Source organism: Dermacentor albipictus, unplaced genomic scaffold, assembly GCF_038994185.2.
Source record: "Dermacentor albipictus isolate Rhodes 1998 colony unplaced genomic scaffold, USDA_Dalb.pri_finalv2 scaffold_11, whole genome shotgun sequence".
In the NCBI taxonomy this organism is placed as follows: Eukaryota; Metazoa; Arthropoda; class Arachnida; order Ixodida; family Ixodidae; genus Dermacentor; species Dermacentor albipictus.
In genome coordinates this window covers 4,248,368-4,271,700 of record NW_027225565.1, presented here as the reverse complement: position 1 = coordinate 4,271,700, position 23,333 = coordinate 4,248,368, and the positions used below count along the sequence as shown (strand labels likewise).

General features: G+C 46.6%; 1 protein-coding gene across 1 annotated transcript in view; it reads left to right on the top strand.

Annotated features, from left to right (window-relative positions):
* The window catches only part of LOC139051311 (uncharacterized), a 138,263-nt gene that overhangs the window by 41,681 nt on the left and 73,249 nt on the right, over nt 1-23,333 (top strand). The window contains exon 5 of the mRNA XM_070528317.1: nt 6,578-6,709. Within this exon, the coding sequence (XP_070384418.1) occupies nt 6,578-6,709 (132 nt within the window). The remainder of the gene's footprint in view (nt 1-6,577; nt 6,710-23,333) is intronic.

Sequence of the window (23,333 nt, the reverse complement as noted above, 5' to 3'; positions counted from 1 at the left end):
ACTAGAGAGTGACAGCATTGGGCGATATGGTTTCAGCCCGTCTTGACATAAAACATAGTTCTGTGTCACTCAGGGAATTTGGAAATGTCAACTTAGTAGACACCCTGGAGCATTGTAGTAAGCTGTTGATTTTACCATAGAACACATAGAAAAGTTGACAGTGCATTAGCTGTTCATTATTTTAACCAATATTTTGTTAAAACTGGTATCGTTGAAGTGAGTTTGCCTGTAGTGGTCTTCGTTGTAGAGGCATTCACAATACATATAAAAGATAGCAATTTGGACAGGACATAATTACTCCTTCTTTATACAGGACATTTCATAGTGGAGGTGTTCAACTGTATCTATTGGTTGCATTTTTTTTTATTTCTTTTGTACTTTTCTAGGTCTTTGACAGCATAAAAATTCAGTAATACCTTAATAACTCAATGTAGTAAAAACCAGAAAGCTTTTCGAGAGAAGCCAATTTTCGAGATAAGCATTGTTGCGGAAATTGTAGGGAAAAGTCGAATTCTTTTTTAAAGATTCACCACAACTAACTAGCTTTCTTACAAGAGCTTCTAAACTGGCTCTTCATAAAGGTTTCAAAGAAAAAATTAAAACATACCAAAGATATCAACCAGTTCCTTTTTGCGGCACTGACGTTTTATTCAGTGCAGACAAACTGCATGGCTGGTCTGCTTTGCGGTAGCACTTGGATATAGAAAGGTATCCTCTAGCTGCTTCACATATCACATGAGCCGATCGTTCCCACTGCTGCACTCAACTTTATTTTGCAGCAAGCGAAGCATGTTTATTGTTTCACCTGATGTCGGCAGCTCTTGAGGTCCTTCGTCGTCGTTGCCATCCTTTCCGTTTGTAGCCATTCCAGCTATTTTGGCGTCAGTAAATTCACCTGTGTGCGTTATATACTGTGTGGTATATCCTGCTCGCATCGCACGTACACGTGAACGCTCGCATTGTTTTCTGTGGCACCGTTCTCGGTGAATTCGTGCCGTGCGTGTTACGTAAAATAAAATTCTACGTGACGCACACAGCATGTGCATATTTATTCTATGTCGCATACAATAAAATTAAAATGGAAATCGCACCTCCGATGATAAATCGTGTGCATTGCATAAAACGAACAAAAGTAACTGCATCAAGCTTGCTATTTTGCAGGGCCTGCCTCTGCACATGTCTCTCCTGTCACATGATGAGATGGGCCACATAATTTCTTCAGAAAGTTGTTATGCGACTAGGTTCCCACTTCACATTCGGGGAACCTGCCGTGATTGCTCAGTGGCTATGGTGTTAGGCTGCTGAGCACGAGGTCACGGGATTGAATCCCGACCACGGCAGCCGCATTTCGATGGGGGCGAAATGCGAAAATACCTGTGAACTTAGATTTAAGTGCACATTAAAGGACCCCAGGTGGTCGAAATTTCCGGAGTCCTCCACTACGGCGTGCCTCATAATCAGAAAGTGGTTTTGGCACGTAAAACCCCATAATATATATAATTTTTTTTCACATTCGGGGAAAGCACCCGCTTTCAAGGTGCAAGGCTGCTGCAAGACGCAGCAGCCTTGCTCGAAGCTTGTTATACCAGTGTCACATGGGCACATTTGGAAGGCCTTCCAGTCGACGGCCTTCGAAACGCCACAACTCTATCGACTCAAAGACGTTGTCGCGCTGCTACACGGCACTTTTGAAAAGCCATTGAGTGGTTCAGGCATTTTTCGCAAAATTGTATGGCACTGCGGATCTTTATATTTGTTTTCATGTCACGATAAGTTAAACAGCATTAAAACCTCTTAAAAGCACTATAATTTCTTTTATGTTTGTTTATACATATAAAAAAATTTGTTTATTCATTGCCATACATATATGTTTAGTTTTTAAGTTGTTGAGTAGCGAAACTGCGGCAACGTTTGTGCCGCTCGATGCGGCTGCTGTTTTGGTGTGTGTTCGCACATGTCAAGTGGCAAAAAACTTTACTGAATAATTAATAACACTCATATATAGTATTTTTAGAGAATTTAGGTTTGATTTGTTTTTTTCTAACCGTGAGTACGAGCACACTATGAATGAGAGGGTATGTTCGCGCTGTTTCCGCTTCCGTTGCTCGAAGGCCATCGAGATTTCGATAGAGTTGTAAGGTGCTCCGTTGACTCGATAGACTATTGACTCGGCGGCCTTCGAAACCGCCCGTGTAGCAGCTCGAACTTGACCTTTGAGTCAACTGGCTATCCGTTGGAAGGCCTTTCAAACGCCCGTGTGACACGGGTATTAAACAGTCTGGTGGTGGAGTTTTTGTTCCACTCTCAATCAAGATTTTGAGATATCCACAATTTGGCCCAAGAATACTTCGAGATAAAGGGCAGTAAATATATTGCACATTTGGGAAATGGCTCGGTGCCTTGGAAAATCTCCAACTTAGCCAGTTTTTCGATACACGAGAGTTCGAGTTCACAATGTATTACTGCATGCCCCAAAATAGCATTTCAATTGTCCACGAAGTCCTCATCGACGTATTAGCATCCAGACCCAAACACAGTCCACCCTTATATTCGACTTAGCACTATCAACGATTGCACTGTCGGGTGTAGGTCCTTTGCTGGTCCTTAATACCCGTGTGGGCAAATTGTTGGGCTTCTTCAGCAGACCGGAGGTAACATTGTCATGCATAAATTGTTTAGATTTTACTGGTGACCATTTTTTACTGTCTTACCACTGTTACAAAGTTGTCACTTGGCACAAGACGTGCCTACTGTAGTCGAAAATTCTTTAATGTTGTTCCAGGTTCTAAAACAAAAGAGTTTTGTTGAATCAGATTGCGTGCTTGTCACGAGTAGTGTTGTATGTTTTTGAATATAACAAGCCCCAGCGTTTACATTGCAATGTGTGATGAGTTGCATATACATAGCTGACGCACTTGACCTGTCGGATCAGATTTGACACCAACGCTGGTAGTGTAGGCCTCTGCACCGTGCTTATCCAGGAGAAACTTTAGATACAGTAGGCTAGTATTTACTGAGTGATACTTTTGTAACATTGGTTAGCTGATGAAAAAACAATCACCGGTACGAAGTTCAATAACTTATATGTGACAACATAGTTAAAAATTCTGCCTGTTTGAAACATACTTAATTCATACATTTATATGTATGTTTTGGGAGGTGCCACCTTTTGAAGGCATTGAGGAAAAATGACCAAAGACCAGTTTTCACAATTGATTACGGCAAAGCTTGCATTAAGAAATGGTGAGACAGCTTCTGACGTGCTCTCTTCATTTGTGATGAGAGTTACAGATCTAAATGAATGCATCATTCCCTAACATCTGCCTGTCTGACCACGTGAAAGGACTCGCAAATGCAAGGATTCACACCGCTTTACTATATTTTGCTTCCCAAATCTTTAATGTCACCAAGTCAAATAAGATGCATCGAGCAACAGAAGTTTCACGAACGACTCGGCAAAAGTGAAAAACTCGAATCTGCTTATAATAAGCATAACAGGTCACCGTGATGACAACATAATAGTTCTAGAAGTAGTACAGTAGAATCGCGATGATGTGATCACGCCTGATACGAATTTCGGGATGATACAAATTTTGTATAGATCCTGCTCAAAGTCCATCAGCTTACAGCATGCTAAATTTCTAATGTTGCAAATCGCTTTTCGCACAGCGGCAGATGATATGAACAATTGGCCCTTCACGCGATCCCCGGCAGAGCCAGCAAGGAAGCCACGACTCACCGGTAGCACAGGGCACTGGCCGTGGTCAGGTCAGCTGAGTGGCCGCGCCGATCCCCATTCCTGTTGTCGCAACCTACGTCACTCCATCGCGACCTCCCCCTCCTTTATGAAAAAAAGGTTTTTTCCTTTCAATAACCTAGAAACTTTATCAGGAGCCAGCAATCCCACGCTGCCCAGTCGGGCCGCGTCAGCAAGATCTACTGCATTCACTTCCATGGGTAGCCTTTTATCTGTATTCCATGCCTTGCGCTGTCTTTGACACCGGATGAGAATTTGAAACTTTTCTACCGCGGCAACTGTCAGATCACACGCTATCAAGTATCTTGGCTGCCACAAAGAAAAGTAAACAGATCCCTTATTTTGCACAAATAATATCCTTATCACCATCAGGCAGCAGCTAGGATGCAGCAACTAAAGAAACTCTTGCTAACCAGGCAGCTCTTGAAATGTCAGCCTCGGAACACATGAAGTGTGCAACTCGGTGCTGCCAAAGCGTGCACAAAACAAGCTCGCCAATGATTCAAATTCATGCCAGCCAATAGGAGCGCTACTGCAGTGCCCACCACATGACTGCAGTAACAAAGTGCAAGTCAAGTTTTCCTTTTTCACGCTCGCTTTTGTTGCTTTTATTTCTTCGTGGAGAAATAAAGCACTGCAGCCATCTGAATCTTTGATCTCTTGTATTTATGGCAACACCAATATGGCAGCACTGCATTCATGGAAAGTCACGCTCATATGATCAGCGATGTGATAGCACTCCCTCAGCCCAATTTTCTTCGCAATTTCAAGGACAACAAGCTAAAGAATTGTAATTTTCTCATTCTGCTTTGTATTTCTTCCAAATATTTTGCCATGAGATAACGGAAGGTCTTGAGATTGCAGGGGGGAAAAGAATGTTATTCCCCAATTTTTTAATAATCTTGGTTGATACAAATTTCGGTTGATACAAATTTTGTGCTACCCTGAGAGATTCGTATCATCGAGATTCTACTGTAGTGGAGACCGCAGAAAAGTGGTTGTTTCAAGGTAGACATGTATAGTAGTCATTTCCTCAAACAACTGCAAGGTTTCAGATACATAGTGAGGCTTATAGCGCGTGAAAAAGACAAGGACGAAAGGGAGACGTGACACACACAGGCGCTAACTTGCAACAACCTTTATTTCGAGCAAGGGACCCATACATACATACAACTTTTTCGCGTACATCATACATGCGCTGTTTGCAAAAATCCCTTACACACCATTGCGCAGGTATGATAACTCTTTGCGGGAAAGGGCAATCGATAGTTTTGACACACGGTTATCCCCAAGCCAATCAATCATTTCTGCTTCTGTAATTTCACATGTTATCCTACCTTGGGCTCTTCCCACAATGGAGCAGTCTCTGTATGCTGGAGCACACGTCGAGTTGTCACCGACATCTACCCTGGCAACAGCGCACTTGCAATGCCTGCAGTGGGCATCAAGGAACCAACCCCGCTTTTCTGCTACATTATACCGATGTTCCTTTAAACGTTCGTTGAGGCACCTTCCCGCTGTGCCCCACGTAGTTCTTCCCACACTTTAAAGGAAGGTTGTAAACAACTGCTTCCACACATTCAACAAATGGTTCCTGGTGTTCCTTGACGCCCACTGCAGGCATAGCAAGTGCGCTGTTGCCAGGGTGGATGACGGCGACCACTCGACGTGTGCTCCAGCATACAGAGACTGCTCCATTGTGGGAAGAGCCCAAGGTAGGATAACACGCAAAATTATAGAAGCAGAAATGATTGATAGGCTTGGGGATAACCGTGTGTCAAAACTATCGATTGCCCTTTCCCGCAAAGAGTTATCATACCTGCGCAATGGTGTGCAAGGGATTTTTGCAAACAGCGCATGTATAATGTACGCGAAAAAGTTGTATATTTGTATGGGTCCCTTGCTTGAAATAAAGGTTGTTGCAAGTTAGCGCCTGTGTGTGTCACATCTCCCTTTCGTCCTTGTCTTTTTCACGCGCTATAAGCCTCACGATGGCTTAACAACTAGCCCAAATCACTGCTTTGCTTCAGATACAATTTATCATGTTTCTGAACAAATAAAATGCACCTGTGGTAACAGATAAGTGGTAAAAGCTTGTGTCCTTCATGTTTTTCACAGTTGATTTTCAGCCGCGATATTTTTATCCTAGATATACTAACGCGGTGTTTTGTTTCATGTTGCTGACCATGTGGCATTGTGAATGTCCTTGTGTGACATGTTTCCCATAAAAATACTATTTGAGATAGTGATTGGTGGCAGGTTTGTAAGAATTTTGCTGAATTTCAGGAGTCTGGCCAGCTCTGCAATGCATTGATCACTGTGTTATGCCACTGACCTCAAAGTTGTGGGTCAGGTTCTTTGTTTCTTTGCCAGTAAGTGCAAAAACTCTAGTCTGGTGATCTCCAGGCAGTACACAAGGGGAAAAAAGATCAAGCACCTTGGCTAAGTTGCTTTGTAACATCACAACAAAAATTTTGGCTTTAAATCCAAAGTCCTGACCCTATAACAAGACAGGAGCTTGCCTTTTATATTAGTTGTAAAGGTTCCTTTAGCATATTTTATACTGTAAAATCTGCCTGATAAAATGAACTTGTGGATTCAGTGCAACCAATTTAGTGTAATCATCTTGATATGCCATGGAACTGAAAGCCATAGCATAATTACTTTTTCTCCACGTGAAGTTTCACTGTGGTGTCTCTCACAGCTTTTTGTATTACTGTAGGTTGTTAAGTGGTATCACTATGTGCAAAAGTACATGCAAAAGCATTGTTCAGTGGCTGAGTATCAATCCTTACAAATTTCTTCCGCTAAACTATGCAGGCCATTTTTCTTCCTGGAGACAACGATATTGGCGGAGAAAGAAAGTCCGTGGGCAAGGCTGAGCTGGAACGTTTCAACTCTTACTTCCGCAACGACACTTTCTTGACTTATCGTGGCATCGACTTTATCAAGGTAAGCGTTGTCAATAGGCAGAGCACATTTGTCTGCAATGCACACACCTCAGGAACTTTCATTAGTGGCCCCTGGAGCGTGACGTCAGTTCAAGAAGTCAAGGGGTATGTGGCACTGTGAAACAAGGGGCATAGAAGCCTTAACCATATTTACATGCATGTGCCAGTGTGAAGCAAGGAATATAGAAGTTGTGACATGTGCAGTGCATAAGCATAACCGTTGCATGTGGCTACACGTTGCGTAAGATGAAAGTAAACACATCGCTGTTGTGTAGCATTTATTTAACTGTTTCACTAAAGCTTTGCGTCACATAAACTCCAATGTGTGCATTGGATCTGCATAATTTTTCTCTGCTTGGCAATGGGCATTGAAGGACAGAGCAGTATAGGTGACCATGGCAATACCGCATAGTGTGTAAGCACCCCATCAGCTGAATAATTACAACTTCCAGTGAACTGTTCACTACCGTTGCAATATATGAATGCTAAAGTTGCTCATTTGGCAATGTATAGTCGAACCTTGATATGTCGAACAGCGCGGTGATCGCAAAATAGTTTGATATAGCCAGAATTCAATATACGTAAAATCGCGTAAGAAACACATCAGAAGCTTCTACAAATCAATCAATGAACCAAAGGCACGATTGGGGATTGCTGTTCGGAGCGCGCATTCGGTTGCGCCGCGCGCAATTGGCCTAGGCAGTGCCGACTTCGTCTGCCACGTGAAGGCGGCGCGGTCTAGGCCAATCGCATGCAGCACAACCGAATGCGCGCACCAAATAATGATCCCCGATCGCGCCCTAATCGTGGCGCAGTAAATACTCACGTGAAGCTTCACACTAAGTATTTACTTCTTTGGCTGAAAGTACTACAGCAGTGTAGCTTGCTTCTTATTGGCAGCCACATACTTAGACATGGAGTCCTAAACATAGTCTAAAAGATGCACAAGCGATAGGCCATTGGCGTTGAATGGCCAAAGCAGCTACAGCCTCAGTTGTAGTCGGGAGTTGGGCAACATCAGCGCTTGCGGATCAACCTCGGCAGCGTCTTCGTTTGGCAGCTGCTTCTGCTGCGATCTTCACGTCTGTCAGTCGAAGCATTTTGAAACACTGTCAGTAACGAAGTATTAAGTGGCGTCTGCCAAGGCGTCTATGAGTGAGCCCAGTGAGCACGCTGTCGCATGTTTTTGCGGATGCAAACCGCCAGTTCTCGCAAGGCTTGGCAGGTGCAGAGCACAACACTGAGGAGGACTCAGTGCGGCAAATGCAATGCGTCATTGACTTTCTAGGGACCCTAGTTGATGCTGTTGAACTAGACAAGCCTGGCTAGTTCCAAAGAGTCTAAGGAGTCTAACATACAGTGGAATCTCGATAATACGAATCTCACGGGGTCACGGGAAATATTCGTATTAGCTGAAATTCGTATCATCCAAACAATTAAATCTAGCTAAATTAAAGAGTGAGAGGTGAATTCACTCAGGTACACGTACGTAAAAAGCATTTATTTCTTGAAGGAAAAGTCTCCGATGACCTTCTGCTTCTTTTTCTTTGTCAGGTCAATTAGCAGACTTTGTTCAAATCCATAAAAACGCGTGCACGTGTCGTCGCTGATTTCATCAGCGGCCACAGCACGCCTCAGAACTTCCGAGCGCATGCAGCGTTTCAGCCGCCGGTGGTGGTCCTTCGCCGTCGCCCACGTCAAAGACAAGAACGCGGCTAGAAGCACAGCAGCCACTCCGTCTGATGGCACGCGGAAAAGGAGGAAAAGCACAAAAGCAACAAAAGTGCCACCGCTTCAAACTCTTTGCGCCCAGTTGCGTCCGCGCCTCTGCACCAAAAGAGAGAGGGAGAAATCGCGTAAGTGCGTGCTGTTCTCTTTCACTGTCGTCGGTGGGGCTCGCGGTCGCGTCCGTCCGTGCGCTGGAATGGTGCCAACTGTGGCCTCTTCTCCGCGCAGCGGCGCAACCTCCTCCCCTCCTTAGCAACCGGCGCGCCGGTCGGGGGCGCAGCTGCGCATAGCAACTGTGACGTCACACAGTAGCGGTAGAACGAGCGCGCGGGCGTCAGCGGTGGCAGCTGCACTGCCGCTCCTTCGTCAGACGTCAGGTTGCAGTCGAGTGAGACCAGTAGCTCCGAAGCAGCCCAGTGATTGCGCGCCAAGCGGTTCTGGAAGCGGCAGCGGACGCCGGATTCCCCCAACATCCAACGCCAGAAGAACAAGGAGCGAATGCGCGAGCGACGAATGAACGTGTCACCAGATGCGAAAGCAAGAGCGGCAGAACGGAAACGCCAACAGCGACTGATTAGATCGCCGGGTACTAAAGGCAGGGAAGCAGAACGCAAGCGGCAGCAGCGACAGGCGATATCGCCGAACACCAAAGCGAATGAATTGGAGCGCAGACGGCAGCAGCGTCTGGCCTTCGCCAAGCACACTTTCAAATTTCCAGTGTCTTCGGTAATATTCGTATCAACCGATGCGGGTCGTAAATTGATTCATAACAACCGTTCTCTAGCTCATTGGAAAGTAATGGGGCTCAACCGAGACCACAGAAAAATTCGCATCATCCAGAAATTCGTATTAGCCGTGATCGTATCATCGAGATTCCACTGTATGCGCGAGTCAATGGGTCTCTCGAAACCCAATGGCGCAATGAAATGTAAAGGCCCCTTGCGGGCTGCGTTGCGATCCCGGACTGCACAGGGGTCCGAAAAAGGAAGCAGCAACGGCCTGTCCCAGGCGCTCACTCGTTGCCAGGGCAGAGCGAGAGCGTACAAGTTGGCACCCGAAAGATGGTGAAGTATGCCCGGGCAGGACGAGACCAGAGGAAACTCTGGTGGAGGTCCGAAGCGATTCTGACGTGCAAATCGATTGTCCGACTTGGGTATAGGGGCAAAAGACCAATCGAACCATCTAGTAGCTGGTTCCCTCCGAAGCTTCCCTCAGGATAGCTGGCGCTCGATGGGAGAGCAGACACACTTGGCAAAGCGAATGATTAGAGGCATTGGGGTCGAAACATCCTCAACCTATTCTCAAACATTCAATGGGTGTACGGGAGGCCTTCTGGGTTGAAGCCTCCTGCTGCGATGAGAGTTCCAAGTGGGCCACTTTCCGTAAGCTGTGGCATGAACCAAACGCCGAGGTAAGGTGCTCGAGTCGGGATGCTTAAAGGGACACTAAAGCAAAACAATAATTCAGTTTAGACTAATGAAGTATTGTTTGAGAACTCTAAAGGCAGTCATTTAAAAAAAAATAGTTTGATTATTAGATGAGGAAATGAATGTCCAAGTATTGCTATTTGAATTTCGCGCCGAAACCCCAGCGCCGGTACGTCAGCGTGACGTCAGGGATTCCAAAGTATCTTGTCGCATTTGGGCCGCGTTGGCTGAATAAAGGTCCCCGAAACTTGCCATGTTTAATATTTGGTTCCTTTAGAACACAATGTAATCAATCTGTACCGCTATATATAATTAGTAGGCCCTAGAAGATGCCATCAAAATCCAAGACGTCACAGCCCCCAGGTGCGGAAACTTAAGTAGGCGTCGCGACCCGTACTTCGTTCTTGCGCTTTTTCTGGCTTACCAAACGTCTCATCGTTGTAAGAGTAGTGTTTTTGCCGTTGTAGAACGGTAATTTACGGATGCAGAAGAAATAATTTTTCACTTTAGTGTCCCTTTAAGACAGCAGGATGGGGGCCATGGAAGTTGGAATCCGCTAAGGAGTGTGTAGCAACTCGCCTACCGAAGCAACTAGGCCCGAAAATGGGTGGCGCTCTAGCGTCGTGCCTATCCTCGGTCGTCGCCGGCAGAAAAGCACGAAATGTGGGGGTGCTAAGCCGCGACGAGCAGGAGGGCCGCAGCGGTGGGCGTTGAAGGTGTCGGGCGCGAGCCCGCCTGAAGCCACCGCTGGTGCAGATCTTGGTGGTAGTAGCAAATACTCAAGTGAGAACCTTAAGGACTGAAGTGGAGAAGGGCTCCATGTGAACAGCAGTTGAACACGGGTCATTCGGTCCTTACTAGGCTGGTAATAGGCTGGTGCCCTCTATTGTGCTGCAGTAGTGGCGTAGAAGGGATGAAGCAGCTACAGCCTCAATTGAAGTCGGGAGCGGGGCAACATCAGCGCTTGTGGGATCAACCTCGGCAGCGTCTTCATTTGGCCGCTACTTCTGCGGTGATCACCACGCCAAGATTTGGAAACGCTGTCAATAACAAAGTATTAAGTGGCATCTGTCAAGGCCTTAATGAGGGAGCTCAGTGAGTGCGTGCCAGTCCTCGCCAGTCCGCCAGTCCTCGCCAGTCCGCCAGTCCTCTCGAGGCGCGGCAGGCGCGGAGCGCGGCTCTGAGGAGGAGTCAGTGCGACAAACGCTATGCATCGTTGACGTTGTTGAACTAGCCAAGCCGCCATGTTTGTATGCCGCTAAGTTCAAATGGCACCCTCAGCACGATCGATGTGTGTAGCTATAGTGCACAGCAGTCGGGAACGGCCATCGCGCCACCGCTATCTTCGAGGGTGTTGCAGGAAAGCTCACCGCCTGTCAACAGAGTGCACGTGGTCTGGGGTGGCAGAGTTCGATATAACCATTTTACGTCCGACCCCGTTCGAAATGAAAAAAAAAATTAAAATGCATGCGATTTTCCCGATGCTTTAGAAAGCGTTCGATATACGCAATAATTCGATATATCCATGTTCGATATATTGACGTTTGACTGTACTTGCTGCAAATTATCCTGCTAGCTATAACCGAAAGTTAAATGTACTGGGCTTCCCGGATTGTAGTAGACAAGAGCGAATCCATGAGCCGAAGTCGCACAAGCACCACTTGTAGCACCATCACTTGTCATGTTTGAGGCTAAATAGACTTGTGGTTCAGCCCTCCAACAATCCTTGTGAAATGTGCACAATCTTGTATCAAAGGGCATCTCATGATTATTCATGCAAAGAAAAAAATATTTTGCCTCATATGAGCAAAGTTAGTAAAAATAATATATTGGCCCTGCCACACCCTTGTGCTTCCCCCCTTTTCCCAGTGAACTTCTACTGTGCTTTAATCTATGATGCCATTATGCCCATATGAAATTAGACCCACCATGCTCCACCCGTTACTGCACAGAGCATGGCACTGAGCTTTGGCATCAGCTGTTCTGCCCAACCTCAGAGGCCATAACATTATCACAGTGTTGTTTTTCGCTACCAACAGGTGGTACCGTGACTCTGCCAATGATAAAATTTCATTTTAAGGCGAAAGCATACCCCTGATACCCCTGGCACATGCCCTGGCACATACCCCTGATGGTCTGGAAAATGTGGCGTGGGGTACAGAAAGTCTTGTGAGCTTTCCTTGCACAGACACGTGCTCGTGTCGCTGCTTGCCAGTTCGTCATCTTCTTCCTAGCTGGCTCCGATGCCGCTCATTATGCCAAAAAAAGGCAAAGTTAATTAAGATAGAGTTAATTCAACCACTTGAACCCACGACCTTTGGTGTTAAATAGGGCAAAGTTAATTAAGACACAGGTAATTAAGGCACTCGAACAGACGACTTTTGGTTGTCAAAAACAATAAGAAGTAACGCATTTGAATGAGAATAGCAAGTAATTTAATGAATGTCTCTTGAGCACGCAGGCTTTCGTCTTCACCCTCTTTGGTGTATGCTAAAGTGACTGCTGATTTTTTCTTTCCACTACAATTACTGCTCAGTTGTGACGCCCAAAGAAACCCAGCCTATAACCATATTCTTTCTAAATGCATGAAAATATAAATGAAAACTAGTGGAGCTTTTGGGAAGCTGTAGGGAAAAAGCAGGCAATCTTGGTGTGAAATTGCAGGCTCCATGCTACATGTGTAGCGTAAAGGAAAGACAGCACCCATTCAACAGGCTGGCTGTTCTATTCTGCCTCCACTTTCCTCTGCTTCCTCGCATTCTTAAAGCTAGCAGCCCAGCTCACTCTGGCTCTATACTTGGCCACGCTGCAACTGCCACTCCACTTTCAGTGGAGTGGCAGTCAAGTGGGTGCCACTGAAAGAAAGGCAGATTGCAGCGCTTTAGATTTGCTGACGGACGCAGTTCTTTATACGCAACACATACACGGGAAAATTGTTTCATTTTCTCTTGTCTGTGTGCAAGGCAGATGCCGAGGACCGCACACCCCAAGTGTTCTCGCCCACACATGCAGTAATAATGAAGGGCCCTTTGAATTTTGCACCTAATTTCTTTGAAGATGATAGTGCACCTTGTTGCACCCACACCTCGTCGCCGACATTGTAATCCAGTGTCAGACAGTGGTGGTGATCGTAGTACCGTTTTTGCGCCTGTTGGGCATGCACATTCCTCTGTGCACCTCTGTTTGGACATTGCAGCAAAGTGTCTGATGTGCAATGGAATGTCCCACTTTTACAGGCGTGTCCAAGCTGAGTGTAGTGCCCAGTGTTGGAAGTTCGCCGTACTCGATCTCATACAAGGAGGTGCCCGTGGAGCTCTGTAATGTCATGTTAACTGCGTATGCAGCCACTTGAAGGTGCTCTTCCCAATCAGCTTCACCTGGCTTGTTTCTACAATACTGTGCGAGTCAAGCTTCGATTGTCTGGTTCGACCTATCTGTCAGACCATTTGCTTGTGGGTGGTATGCTGATGCGAAGTGGTGCTCAACTCCAGCTAGTTGTAGATAAGTGTAAGTGCAGAGTTTGCGGCTGCAGAATGTGGTCGACCTGTCGGAGATGAGCTTAGGGAGTATGTGTCTCCATTCAAAGTGGTCCCATTAGGAACTTTATGATAACTGTAACTTTCCGACATCCAACGACGTTGCTCCGATTAGACCTAACAGGCTAGACAGTTTGGCCAATGGTGCGGTTGTGACGAAAATTAAAGTTTCGCTAAAGAAGGATATGCAAAGCACCTAGACTGAGCCACAAACACTGTCCATTTGAGCAGCAAATGAAAACGAGAATAATCAAGGGATGTTGAGTTTCACTAAATTCCACGAGGTAAACATCGTAGTTGCCCTGTATAGTATGAAGTGGAAACCCATAGTATATATGTCCCTTGGGCTTGGTTATGGACTGCTTGTTTGTGTAAGTTTTGTAGTTAAGGTTATGTTCATAAACTGGTACATGCCTACAAGCTTTGAAGACAGAGTCAGAAAAACGCTTCTTGTTGCAACTTGACAATACATAGATGCCTTCTCAGAATAAATGGAAAGACACACAGTGTCAGCTTTGAGCAAGCGTTGTCATCTGTCATGGCACATTCACACCAAGAAACGTTCTATCGCACAAGGAGCCACGCGATTGTCAGCGACAAAATGGGCACATTCAGACAGGATCTCTCCTTGCATGCGACAGTATTCTCGTTGCCGCCCGTTAACTCTCACGAGATGCACTAACACTCGCCGGGCCACCTTTCACAGGTTTGTTCCAAATTCATGGTTAGTGCAAGATTGTTATGCGAAGCATATTACGAGGGCTCAACCCAGCTCCTCAGGCGCGGCGGTGACCATGAAATCACGTGACACCGTGACGTCACGACAGAGGAGAAGTGGCTTTGGCTCAACTCTTGCAAGACGGGCTGGGTGGGAATCGAACCAGGGTCTCCGGAGTGTGGGACGGAGACGCTACCACTGAGCCACGAGTACAACGCTTCAAAGCGGTACAAAAGCGCCTCTAGTGAATGCGGTGTTGCCTTAGAAACGCGCTGTTTCTAAGGCGTGCGTCTCTTGCTCAGGCGCACATTTCGTTGCCGCGCCGAACGCTGCTTTGCTCGACGCTCACCGCGTCCAATGCGGGACGCGTAGTCGCTGCCCTGTAGCCCATTGTCTTACACCCCTTGGCGGGTCGACGGGAACGCTGTCGCGTTCCACTCTTGAAGGCGAAGAAGTAATGCATGAGTTGTTTCTTCGTCTAGCCGAACCAAATATAGCCAAGCAACAGCAGTTCACCAGGCTAAACAGTGGTTCAACAACTAAAATAAAGGCTAGTATGCTTCGCATCCTGGGCTTAACCTTACCTAAGCCACAGCCATTTTTTTGTATGTATCCATAAAATAAAGAAAGAAATACACTGTACACACAACAGTCGCACACATACTGCATGGACAAATACGGTGTGGAGCATCTATAAAAATTAAGAATATTACTCTCGTCTTGCTTGGCTCCATGCTTCATTAGCATCGCAAACACTCGCGTTGCACCCCACCTGCTGATACACACAGTGCTGGATAAACAGCGTTCCTATTTGCATACAAATCAGTTTTGTAAGGGGCTGGAATGTTCACATTAATTTTCTCCCAACGCAACTGCACAGAAAGAAGAGCTACATACTCGCTGTGAAAGCCCGATTTGGCTTGTATCAACACAACATGGGAAACACACATGCACGCTTAATCTTCAGTTATTTTAATGCACATAACGTCCATGTACTGCACAGTAGACTTGTCCTGGAGGCTTCTCTTCACTCAAAGCACGGCTCAAACACACAAAGGCCAGCAAACATACTTGCGAACAACTAAAACAGCGACATAACATGCCATGGCTGTACCATTTGCAAAATAGCTAACCGAATGCACGAAAGAAGATACCCCAACAGCGCACCCCCGCAATGAGAAGGGGATGATTAGTAAATGTTTGGCGCCGCTGCAGAGCAGCACCTGTCTTGGTGGCCTGCCGCCACGGGGCAAGAAATATTTAGGAGTGGGAACTCCACTGCTTGTTGCGACCAGAAAACGTCACAAGCCCGTGGAGCAACTATCATGCTGGTGATGCCCGGCAGCCGAAAAAGAAATGACCTCCGTTTCGGTTGCCAAGGCAACTGGTCGCATGTGTTGCTCGCGTTCAGCCACGCGCCTGGCACAAGTTCTACTGAGGGCACTCATGCGCGCTTCTTGAGCGCTGGTAGCCTGGACAGCGATTGGTGCTATGCTTCAACCATGTGAGCCCAGTAAAAAAATAAAATGCACTCCTTTTAATGACCACTATAATAAGATGACCTCTATCTTCTAGTTGTACACAGTGCTATTGTTTGACACCCATGCAATGACTTTGATTGGGTAGGTGTAAGTGCTGCTGGCATTTGTCAAAGGCAAACATGTCTTTAATTTCTTCAAGTATATGACCAAGCTGATTTTCCTCAAGCGCATGGGCCTCACACGCTGTGTGAACATCGCTGATGTTCACCGCCGTTGATGTTCCTGGCTTGTTGTACTATACACTCATTCTTAATCTTTCAACGGTAGCATGACTGATGCTTGACAACGCTTCCCGGGGAGCCCGCTTCTTTTTCGGGGATGTCAAAAATGCTGGAGATGGAAGAAAAATGCAAGGAACAGCCTCTGGATGCAGTCCGTTTTTTTGGTGGTGGTCCAGGATTACCTTGCCTCCAAGCTCACCGTAGTATTTATCCTGTTTCATCATGTTGCTCATGAAGTGATTCTGACGGCCATCCCCAGGAATCACCGCAGCCCATGCTTGCACTCTTTCAGGATCATTCGGAGCCTTGAAAATGCTCATCTTTTCCGTGCAATACTTGTACCCACTTTTGCACTTTCCCCGCAGGGGCGTCTGCGTCAGCAGGCGTTTGGTGTGTGGCGACACCACGGACCCGAGCACACGAGGGTTGGACCCTCCCGCGTGTAGCCGTGCGCGGCTTAGCCGTGTCTGGGGAAAAGGGGATCCTGGGGGTTGAGCCGATGCTGGGTGTTTGGACCTTTAAGGCCCCCCGGCGGAGGCAACACACCCCTTTGGCCTCTGCTTCACATAGACGGCACCCCCGGACTGACCCACCCGGGGGAAATCGGCAGTCGCCTCTTCCTATCTCTTCCTCTCGAATCTTTGTCTTTATCTCTTACTTTCTTACCTTTCCTGTCTTCTCCTCTCTTCCATTTACTTCATTCTCCTCGGCGGCAAGGGTTAACCCTGTGTGGTTATCCAACCTTGGGTACACCATATTTGGTTATAGTGGCGGCGTACGGCTGGCGTCGTGCAGACTTGCGTGCAAGCTCTGCCACGTCCCCTCGTTGGGCTCCGTGGTGGGTGGTCGGCGCTGTTGCCGAATTTTTATACATTTTCATGGAAACCTCTTTCCCCAAACTTCCTGATCGCCCTCAGAAACGAGGGCGCACCGAAGAGCTCTTTCAATTTTTCGGACGACAAGTCCACAACTTTCCTCGATTTCACGTCATTCACTCAGAAAAGCCAGACAAACTAGTGCGATCCATTTCACCGTTCCTTGTTTCCAAGTCTTTGACCGAAGTTTTCGGTACAGGATATAAGGTGTCGAGAATGTCAAGTGGCGATCTCCTTTTGGAGCTCCAAAACCAGAAGCAGTATGAAAAGCTGCCGAAACTTGTCGCATTTGGCGAGACCCAAATAACAGTAACCCCGCACCGTACCATGAACACAAGCCGCGGTGTTGTCTCGGACGATGACTTGCTGGAGCTCACGGAGGATGAACTCTTGGAGGGCTTCAGTGACCAGAACGTTATCAATGTTAAAAGAATTAAGATCAGGCGTGACAGCAAAGAAATCAAGACCAAACACCTTATATTGACTTTCGGCTCAAGTATTCTGCCCGAGTCTGTAGAGGCCGGGTACATCAAGCTCCGTGTTAGGCCATATGTGCCAAATCCGCTTAGATGTTTCAAATGCCAACGCTTCGGTCACAGTTCGCAGAGCTGCCGAGGCCGTCAAACCTGTGCGAAGTGCAGTGCACACGAACATACTTCTGAAGCTTGCGTGAACACTCTCCATTGTGTAAACTGTGAAGGCGAGCACGCCGCATACTCGCGGTCGTGCCCGTCCTGGAAAAAAGAGAAAGACATAGTCACAATCAAAGTAAAGGAAAACATATCATTCAAAGAGGCACGCAGGCGGGTAGCATACTTGCCAAAGAAAAGCTTTGCCGAAGTGGCGCGTCAGGGGGCAGCGTCACAACGGCCTCCGGCGGCTGTCCGACCCACAGGCAGTGAGTCGGCAGCTACGCCATCTGCCCCCACGGCGGTTGCAGCTAGCGCTGCTCCGTCAACCCTGAATGAGGGATCATCGACCCCGAAGGTTGGCGCAGCCGAGGTTGCCCCGGCCTCCCCGGCCCCTTCCTGCGCTGGCAACAGCCGGCGCAGCCAAATCCCTCAGGGAGCCTCATCGACCTCCGGGCTGGTGGGCGCAGGGGTCTTGCCCTCCAAGGCGGGACCCTCTCTAGTAACTTCTCGCTCGCAAGAGCACGTGTCCGACGCCTCACACGAGGCAATGGACACTACACCTTTCCTCACGGCGCGCCAAGCGCCTAAGGAGCGGCGAGGCTCCCTCGAACGCTCCAGAAAGGGCAAAACCCCGATTACAGGGCCTCGAAAGAGCTCTGTAATCTAAGACATCTTTCAGTTTCCGTACACACAGCACCAACTTACTTTAAATATGGATACACAAATCATACAGTGGAACGTCAGAGGTCTTCTTAGGAACCTTGATGATGTACAAGAGATTATACACAAACACAATCCAAAAGTGCTGTGTCTACAGGAAACACACCTCAAATCACAACACACAAACTTTCTCCGACAGCATGTTACTTTTCGCAAAGATCGCGATGATGCAATCGCATCATCGGGAGGTGTTGCAATTGTAATCCAAAAGAGCATAGCATGTCAACATTTACAGCTACGAACGGCCCTTGAAGCAGTGGCGGTTCGAATTGTTTTGCTAAACAAACTTATCACTATTTGCTCGATTTATATACCTCCACACTACAAACTAAGCAAACATGAATTTCAGTCCTTCATAGATGAATTGCCAGAACCGTACGTTGTACTTGGGGATTTCAATGCGCACAACAGCCTGTGGGGCGACTCTCGTATAGATGCGCGAGGTCGTCTTGTTGAACAGTTCCTCTTCTCTTCTGGTACATGCCTGGTGAATAAGAAGGCACCCACATATTATTCTCTCGCCAACCGAACATTTTCATCCATTGACCTCAGTCTAGTTTCCCCGTGTATATTGCCTGAACTCGAATGGGAAGTTATGGAAAATCCTTACGGGAGCGACCACTTCCCCATACTAATAAGAACATCCAAAGAAAACGAATATCCTCCACAAGCTCCTAGGTGGAAGATAGACACAGCCGACTGGCAGAAATTTCGAACTCTCTCTAGCATCTCATGGGCTGACCTATCTTCTTTAGAAATTGATGCTGCTGTGGATTATCTTACAGCATTCATAATAGATGCCGCATCACATTGCATACCCGAAGTAAGTGGTTTGACATGCAAACCACGTGTACCGTGGTGGAACAGCGAGTGTCGAACCGCCCGTAAGAATCAGAACAAGGCGTGGGGGTTGCTGCGAGCTTCTCCCACCGCTGAGAATCTTATCAACTTTAAAAAAATAAAATCCCAAGGTAGGAGAACCCGCCGGCAGGCCAGAAGAGAAAGCTGGCACAAATTTTTATCGAGTATTAACTCGTTCAGAGATGAGGCCAAAGCCTGGAACAGGGTTAATAGGATTCGAGGGCGACAAACATATTCACTCCCTCTAGTAAATACACAGGGCGATACACTGAAAGATCAGGCCGACTCACTTGGGGAGCACTTTGAGAGTGTATCAAGCTCAAAACATTATTCGCAATCCTTCCTAAAATATAAACAAATAGAAGAATGCAAGCCCCTCATCAATAAATACCGACAGAATCAACCGTACAACTGCCCTTTTAGTATTGCCGAATTGAAAGCTGCCTTGAGCGCATGCAAAAGCTCCTCACCGGGATCCGATAGAATCATGTATGAAATGCTCAAAAACTTACACAATGACACGCAAGAAACACTACTTACACTTTTCAACACTATGTGGGACGCAGGGTACCTTCCAACAGCATGGAAAGAAGCTGTTGTGGTCCCTGTTTTGAAACAAGGGAAAGACCCTTCTTCAGTGGCAAGTTACCGCCCGATAGCCCTCACAAGCTGCATGTGTAAGGTATTTGAAAAAATGATAAATCGGCGACTCATCCATTCCCTTGAACAAAACAAAATGCTTGATCCCTTTCAGTGTGGCTTCCGAGAAGGGCGCTGCACAACCGACCATCTTGTACGTATTGAAGGACATATTCGTGACGCGTTTGTACACAAACAGTTCTTCTTATCGATATTCCTCGATATGGAGAAGGCGTACGATACGACCTGGCGCTACGGAATCTTGAAAGATTTGTCAGAAATGGGCATTCATGGTAATATGCTAAACATAATAAAAAGCTACTTGTCCAATCGTACCTTCCGGGTGAAAGTAGGCAATGTGCTGTCACGTCCTTTTGCACAAGAAACCGGTGTACCCCAGGGTGGCGTGCTCAGTTGCACACTCTTTATTGTTAAGATGACAACACTTCATGCTTCCTTACCACCGGCCATTTTGTATTCAGTCTATGTGGACGACATTCAAATCGGTTTCAAATCCTGTAATCTCGCAGTGTGCGAGCGACAGGTACAGCATGGTTTGAACAAGGTGTCAGGGTGGGCAGAGAAAAATGGATTCAAAATCAATCCTCATAAGAGTTCTTGTGTTTTGTTCACAAGGAAGAGAGGCCTAGTTCCGGATCCCTGCTTGGAAGTCTGTGGACAACAGATACCTGTAAACAAAGAACATAAATTTCTAGGTGTCATACTTGACTACAGACTCACTTTCGTCCCCCACATTAAACATCTTAAAGAAAAATGTCTGAAAACAATGAACATAATGAAACTTCTTTCCCAGACCACGTGGGGTAGTGACAGGAAGTGTTTAATGAATCTATATAAAAGCCTCATTCGATCACGACTAGACTACGGTGCCGTCATTTATCACTCTGCCGCCCCGAGCGCACTAAAGATGCTAGACCCTGTTCACCATCTGGGCATCCGTTTAGCCACAGGAGCTTTCAGAACGAGTCCCGTACAAAGTTTATATGCAGAATCGAATGAGTGGTCACTTCATATCCAGAGAACATACATCAGCCAAACATATTTTTTGAAAGTCCACTCTAATCCCGAACATCTCTGTTTTAACACCATTAATGATATGACATATGCTACACTATTTCGTAATCGTCCTTCCGTAAGACAGCCTTTCTCGCTGCGTGTGAGGGAGCTTAGTCATGAAATGCATGTTCCAATCCTCGAACTTCGCCTAATGCATCCAGCCAAGCTGCTACCTCCTTGGGAGTGGCAGTTGATACAATGCGATACATCTTTCATGGAAGTTACAAAAAACGCTCCAGAGATTGAAATCCAGATGCATTTCCGGGAACTCCAGCACAAACACTCCTGCACGGAGTTCTACACAGACGCATCGAAGTCACACGACGGGGTGTCCTATGCAGCCGTCGGGCCATCCTTCTCGGAAACCGATGTACTGCATGCGGAAACTAGTATCTTTACGGCTGAGGCTTACGCACTACTGTCGGCTGTGAAGCATATAAGGAAATCAAAACTCCAGAAAGCAGTCATATATACGGATTCCCTTAGTGTTGTGAAGGCCTTGATGGCTTTCTCTAACCACAAAAATCCAGTAATTAACGAACTTTATTCTACTCTGTGTAAAGCGTATATAGGTAATCAGCATGTCATCATATGCTGGGTGCCAGGTCATAGGGGCATCGAAGGTAACGTTCTTGCGGACCAGATGGCCACGTCAGTTACATCGCATTCTGCTAATCCCACCGCTGCAGTTCCTGTCACAGACCTGAAGCCCTTCTTACGGAGGAAACTACGGAACCAGTGGCAACGGCTATGGGACGCGGAAACAAATAATAAGCTCCACGTGATAAAGCCACAGTTAGGATTCTGGCCTTCAGTAACAAAATCACGCCGGACAGATGTCCTATTCTGTCGTCTGAGAATAGGACACACATTTGGCACACATAACTTTTTACTCACCGGAAACGAGCCTCCAACCTGTGGTAGATGCGGGGAGAGGCTGACCGTCCTCCACGTCCTCCTGGAGTGTCGGGAAGCCGAACATGAAAGAAAGAAGCATTTTCCCTTAGCATATCGGCAGCGCATCCCCCTTCATCCAGTAATGTTACTAGGCCCAGAACCGCTGTTTGACTCCAGCGCAGTCCTGGGCTTCCTGAAAGATGTTGTATTACATGTTATAAGCCCCACACACTCATAGCATCTCCTCTTTCCAGAGGATGCCGCTGTGATAATTTCTTTTATGTAGCACATGCCTCTAGGCCCTTGTGTCTCAAGGGCTCTAACGAGGCAGTGGTGCTCTAGTGAATTTTAGAATCTTATATATTTTCTATTTTGCATCATTCTTTTACGATGGATTTTAATGTACATAGTATTCATTAGTCATCGCCATAATTTTATAGTACGTAGATTTTACGCACTTTACAGCGAATATTTTTAGGCCACTCTACAGCCAAGTCACATCTTCATAATACACCGTCAACATTAACACTTGTCATGGCGCTCTTTGGCCAAACCTGGCCCTTGCGCCACAAAAAACCACACATCATCATCATCAACTTTTGCACTTTTCAATGAAACACCTGCGTCCCATCTTAGGCTAGCTAATTCGAAAACGCATTTGCGCATAGCAGCGGTCTTTGCATTATGGCCCTCTAAGAGACACCGACAAGAACTGTTGCTGTGTGACTTAAGGGCATACAAACACAATGTTATGGCATGCCCACTGAAGTGAATGTCCGTGTCGTCTGCTTGTCGTCTGTTTTGAGGGGAAGACACACACCGCCGAATAGAGCGCGCCCGAGCTGCCCACCCGAGTGTCTGCTTTTTTTTTTTTTTTTCGGCGACTTGCAAGACGGCACTACAAAGCGCCGCCACTGCATGCACCTCCATTGGCACATGCTAATTTGTGACATTATCTGGTCGCCCGTGCTGACGGGAGTTTCAACTCCTAAATATTTTTCCTCCGTGCCTGCCACCTTGTTGGTTTTGTTGGGGTCCCCAGCAAAAACATCATGACTGTATTCGCCCCCCTATCTCCTCTGTTCTCTCAAAATCTCGCGTTCTGATTGGCTTGCGACAAGCAATTCTTTTTTTTCCATCAACAAGAATCGGTCTCAGACCAATCGGCGTGACAATGGCTTTTTTCTGTAGCATTACGTCGCGCAATGTAGATTTTCCAGTGTGAATGGGGAGTCATTGTTGTGCGGCTTCAACCGAAAATTTACCCTCGTTTGAAATCTTCTCGACTGCGCTTCTTAAGCTCTTGTGACATTACACAGTGAACAACAGATTATTCGGACACTGATAATTTGGACATGCTTGATTATTCAGACAGCCCCACAACACTGCCACTAGTGCCATGGCCTTGTATAAGAACGACCGGAATTTCGGACGCCTTGAAGCTTTTTGTGCCATAATTTGGACTACAACTGCATAACCGTGTGCTATATTATTCACCAGGTCAATCAAAATAGCGATATTTTCGTTTTTAGACATTGCCAGCCTGGTCGTCGACCACATTTCCAGTGATCCACGAAACCAAAACTAGCAATGCCTTGTCGATATAGTAATTGCCAGTGAAAATTCGATGTATGCATTGATTGCACTTTCATCTGTGTGTAGCGACAGCATGTCAATGTTCAAGATTAATGTGTGCAAAGCATTGCTCTGACCACTGACAAAGCATGAAAAAGAATAGCATATAAGGCATTGC